The following is a 5603-nucleotide window of genomic DNA, read 5'->3' on the forward strand; positions in this document are numbered from 1 at the left end:
AAATTTTAATAAGTAGACAAAAAATTAACACATTTTTGAATTCATCCCAAACAGGTACGTTTTAACTAGCTATACCTGTATTTTTTGTAATGTAATGATTATAATGTTTATTTCATTCACATACTGTACGTACATTAAAATTTAATTAATGTCAACCCCTATGTATTTACCTTTATGCATAAATCCAATTTACGAAACGTATTTGCTCATAACTTCTACCACTTCTTCTCCTTCCACTTTCCGGTTTATTTACAGCTGGCGTTCAAGGTGGCCTACCCAAGCGGCGCGTCGTTGTCGCCCTATACGACTACAAGTCGCGCGATGAATCTGATTTGAGCTTCATGAAGGGCGACCGGATGGAAGTAATCGACGACACCGAATCCGATTGGTGGCGCGTAGTCAATTTGAGCACACGTCAGGAGGGTTTAATACCGCTAAACTTTGTTGCCGAGGAGCGCAGTGTCAACAGCGAAGAGTAAGTAGATTGTATATGTAGAGGTTTTTTTTTATGATTTACAAGGTGCTGATGATTTAATAAACATTTTGTATGTATGTACGTTTCTTTTTTCGATTTCACATTTACCCAGTGTTGTTGGCGGAGGAGAATCCGCGCGGCACATTTCTCGTACGCCCGTCGGAACACAATCCTAATGGATATTCGTTGTCGGTGAAGGATTGGGAAGATGGCCGTGGCTACCATGTGAAGCACTATCGCATCAAACCGCTTGACAATGGTGGCTACTACATTGCCACAAATCAGACTTTCCCTTCGTTACAGGCGCTCGTGATGGCCTACAGTAGTAAGTTTGGCATTTATATACATACACACATACTATTATAACATGTTTACAGTGATGGCCAGATAAAGGTTCCTAAAAGTGAGGTCATAGAAAATTCGATTCACATATTTTGCTCGTAAAAAGAAACTAACGAAACGGGTAGAAAATTAATTTTACGTATTTTGCCAAAGGCATTCTTTTTTTATAGGTTTTTAGGTCCTAAAAATCCGTTCCCTGATAATAAGTCTTGCCACCAGAGGACAGGGAAACAGTCTAAGGGCCGTTTTCTCAAGTAGGTTGTTAAATTTAATGCAAATCCTTTAAACGCAAATTTTTTTCTGAAAAGTGTGTTTAAAAGGCAGTTAAATTTTAAAACCTACAAGAGAAGACGACACTAAGTAGTATTCGGTTCATCGAAGGCTAATAGAAGATATTTCTCACCATTACTAAAGTGACGGTCTGCGAAGTTTTTAGGTCGTCAGTAATAGTCAGAGATCTCCCTAGGGCGAACATACAAACCGCAAAAATAAACAAGGGTTCCTATAGGGTAGCACCTTCTCGCCACTTGCGATTAGCCTTTATTTATCGAAACTCCAAACCAGCAGTGGGAGAGTCCCTGATCTCGTACACTGGCTATTGTTCGATGTTAGCGTTTGACAATTAAATTCATGACCTACATATGTTTGCAGATAATCAGTTATCTCCCTCACTTCTTACACCTTCACAGTAAGCAGCATTTTCTTTTCCTCTATAAAATCAAGGCTACCTACCCTCTTTACTACATGGAGGAAGGAGTTCAAGCTTTCATTTGGCATTCGCGTTGATGGAACACCAAATAGGACGTTTAATAAATCAAACGTTCTAAGGGCCAGCCAGTTCGAAAACATACTAGGTACAGTGGACGTAGTTGTAAACCTATCAAAACCCTGATGCTACGGACAGCCACGTGATGCTTTCCGATGTCACCTGAACATCAGACAGTGAGGCAAACTTGTTCCAGTTTAAGGAGCACGTAACCATGCTTTGCAAGCAGTTTCTACTTGGTTGCTCCGTAACCTTTGCACCCGACACTGATCCACATTCAACGAAAAACTCTTGACACTTTCTCAACTTCTCACTCCATGAATACCGTTGGCGTTATTCAACCACTTCCTTTACTCTAGCAAAAGCTTCAGCTGCCTTATGAAGCCAGCATCACGCTGGTAGCGTTCGATCTATATAATGTAGGAAGTTAATTTCCTAGCTATCGGGAATTGGCGTATCAAAAGACGTCCAGCTTGTAAAGAAAGCCCGCGCGACAGTAACCGTTCCTTCCCCTGCTCACTCAAAACTACTCACGCTTTTTCTTTGGTTCTAACGTGCCAAAACCAGGCGTTTTCTGGGGCTATCGTTAACACTTTAGCTATCGAAAATGACCAATGGCCCAATAGATGCTTGCAGGGCTACTGACATAAGTGTCTGAGGAAACTTCCACTATGTACAACGGGGCTAGGCAGGGTTAGATGAACTTTGCGTTCACTAACGGATACTTTTCAGGGACATATAGCGTAGGGAAAAAAGAGAAAACTCTCCCTATGTCTGCGATCTTCCTTCTTATCACGAACTAAAGAAGATTTCATGTCAGTCATTTGACTTTCTATAGACTGCCCTTGTCCTTCCCGGAACGCATTTCGGTTTTTGAAAAATCTGGCGATTTTAACATTAAAAAAAGTTGGACATATGTAGCTATAGAAACACCAAGTCACATTTGCGATCCGATAAACCGGGTGGGATACCTAGCAATTGAACGCATGACTACGGGCCTGGTCATTCCAATAACCATCTCCAGCTGAAACATAGTGCTAGAAAGGTGTGACCGCTCGCTTTTTGCAACTTTGGCTGAAGGTATCAGATGATGAAGATGTCTACTGGGAAATTTTTGGGAGAAAATAACTGATACAACAATACCAACAATAACCAATTTTGTAAGCCTGGCCCGTTTAGCGGGAAGTAAACAGGCTTGACGAGTCCTCTGCCTAGACCCAGTATCAAGCATTCGTCACTTTTCAAGTAGTTGAATTGGGAAATGGCTTTGGTTCGGAGCAATTCATAAAGCGAAATAGTTGATAACACTGGATCACAGATTTGTGATTTCTGTTCCACGGATGCTCCTATCCAGCCAATGCTTATGTATGAAAAATGAGCCGGAAATAATGTTACTCATTCGCCATGTACACTCCTTTCTTAAAATTTTTTATACAAAAAATATTTGCCCATTTTCATTTGACCATTCGTTCCTTTGTCTATCAATCGATTTTCTTCATTAGTGTCTCATACAACTCATACAAAAATTTACCAAGAAACTGCATTTTTTTTAATTTTTCCCTCTTAAAATTTAAATTTTTAATGTATTCATTAAAAAAAAAAAACTCGGAATAATTAATTAATTTCCCAGAATCAGGCCTACCGAAAAGTAATGTATACTTCAGCTTTCATTTGCCATTAATTCGTATTAAGATTATACATACGTGATTAAGTGAAACCACTTTTTTTTTTTAGCTGAATAACGGTAAATTGAAAATATCTCGAAAACTTATCCATATAAAAATAAATTAACTCGATTTTCGGAATCAGCCAAAAATTCTAAATAAATCTAAATCCTTGGAACATTTTTGTTGTAACCCAGTGTTACTTTCTATTATTCAGCACTTGGTAACCTTTATATGACTTCTATTGTATGCACAAACATCCAACTCACTACAATACAAACGTAAACTCTGTGAATTTGTGCTACTTAAATTGGTTTTAATTTCCGCAGAAAATGCACTTGGCCTTTGCCACATTCTGTCACGTCCGTGTCCGAAGCCACAGCCGCAAATGTGGGATTTGGGACCGGAATTGCGTGACAAGTACGAGATACCACGCTCCGAAATTCAGTTAATACGCAAATTGGGACGTGGCAACTTCGGTGAGGTGTTCTACGGCAAATGGCGCAACAACATTGACGTCGCTGTGAAAACGCTGCGCGAAGGCACCATGTCAACGCAGGCATTCCTGCAAGAGGCAGCTATAATGAAGAAGTTTCGACACAATCGTTTGGTGGCATTATATGCCGTCTGCTCACAGGTAAGTGTAAGTGCAAGTGCACCAAGTGGAGAGTGACTGCATTAGCATAATTATGTCGAACCCTGCTCATTAATTTTCTTGCGCTTTCATTCATTTTTTTTTTTTTTGCAGGAGGAACCCATTTACATTGTGCAGGAGTACATGTCCAAAGGCAGCTTACTGGACTTTCTACGTGAAGGTGATGGCCGTTATTTACACTTTGAAGATCTTATTTATATAGCCACACAAGTGGCATCCGGCATGGAATATCTCGAATCGAAACAATTAATACATCGTGATCTGGCCGCACGCAATGTGCTAATCGGCGAGAATAATGTTGCCAAAATTTGTGATTTCGGTTTGGCGCGTGTCATCGCCGATGACGAATACTGCCCCAAACAGGGTTCACGCTTCCCTGTAAAATGGACTGCGCCCGAGGCGATAATCTATGGCAAATTTTCAATAAAATCCGACGTTTGGTCTTATGGTATTCTACTAATGGAATTATTCACCTACGGACAAGTGCCATATCCAGGCATGCATAGTCGAGAAGTGATTGAGAATATTGAACGAGGCTTCCGCATGCCAAAACCGACTAATCATTATTTCCCCGATAATATTTATCATCTACTACTACAATGTTGGGATGCGGTGCCGGAGAAACGACCAACATTTGAATTCTTAAATCACTATTTCGAATCGTTCACTGTGACGTCAGAGGTGCCCTATCGGGAAGTGCAGGATTAAGCAGTGAGTTTGGGGGCGTAGTAGATAGCTGAGGAGCACTCGAAACGGCAGCGTGTGGGGAGTTGACGGCGCCGGCAGCGAGTGCTGCATCATTATTGCCAGTGCGATATACACATATACATAAACATAAATATAACTAGTTTTAATTTTAAGCCTTTTTAATTGAATTGAGATGTGAGCAAAGGAAGGAGTCTTATGCAAAAAGTAAAAACTGAATAAAAAGTAATACAAAAAAAAATAGAATTGGAGTAGCGCAAATGGTTGGTTAGCAGCAAATTAAGGTGCATACGCGTATTACATACACATATGTACATATGTATGTGAGCGCTAACATTGTCAATGTTGTAACAATTGAAAGACAATTTTTACATCAAAAAAGAATATTAAAGAAAATAAAACAGAAAATGAGAAGAACATACTGCTACATACTAAACGCTATTCTACATTATATACATTACATATAGTACGAGTATGCTATATACGTACGTCTATAATAGTATATGATAAAAAGAAAAAAACACAAAAACAAAAAAAAACAATATTTTACACTTGATAAGCGAAATCTTTTATAATTTATATAGAGGTATTTATGTAATTTTAAGCTTATGGCAAATGAATTGTGCTATATGAAAAAAAGCATTTAAAAACAAATAACGACAACAACCACAACAATAAATACATAAATAAAAAGTCAGTCAAGCTGCAAGTTAAATCTATAAAATTAAAAGAAACAAATCTGTAAAAAACTTTGCAAGAAAACAAGAGTAAATAGTGGATCGTATGTTCGTTTTCATACCAAACAAAAAATTTTTAATTTTCCTACGAACTAATTACACCGCGCTACAAAAAAAAAAAATAAAACCCATGAAACAATCGTATAGTGATTGAAACTATGAGCTAAGTAAAGTAAAACGGCCTCTTTAGTTTTTCTCTCTGCCATAGATACGTTTTCGCCTTTATGCATACAAAAATTGTATCTTTTTTAATTCTACT

The 5603-nt window shown here is 38.6% G+C and overlaps 1 protein-coding gene across 1 annotated transcript; it reads left to right on the forward strand.

Annotated features, from left to right (window-relative positions):
• Window positions 1-212: 212 nt before the first annotated feature.
• Src64B (Tyrosine-protein kinase Src64B) lies at window positions 213-4848 on the forward strand (the record flags this gene model as incomplete). The annotated part of the gene is made up of 4 exons (XM_017628848.1): window positions 213-475; window positions 559-800; window positions 3577-3884; window positions 3996-4848. Coding segments are annotated over 4 exons (1428 nt in total), but the record flags the coding sequence as incomplete, so codon positions are not given.
• Between the last annotated feature and the right edge of the window lie 755 nt (window positions 4849-5603).

Source organism: Rhagoletis zephyria, unplaced genomic scaffold (genome assembly GCF_001687245.7).
Source record: "Rhagoletis zephyria isolate East Lansing unplaced genomic scaffold, Rhagoletis_zephyria_1.1 Rzeph_scaffold_06270, whole genome shotgun sequence".
In the NCBI taxonomy this organism is placed as follows: domain Eukaryota; kingdom Metazoa; phylum Arthropoda; class Insecta; order Diptera; family Tephritidae; genus Rhagoletis; species Rhagoletis zephyria.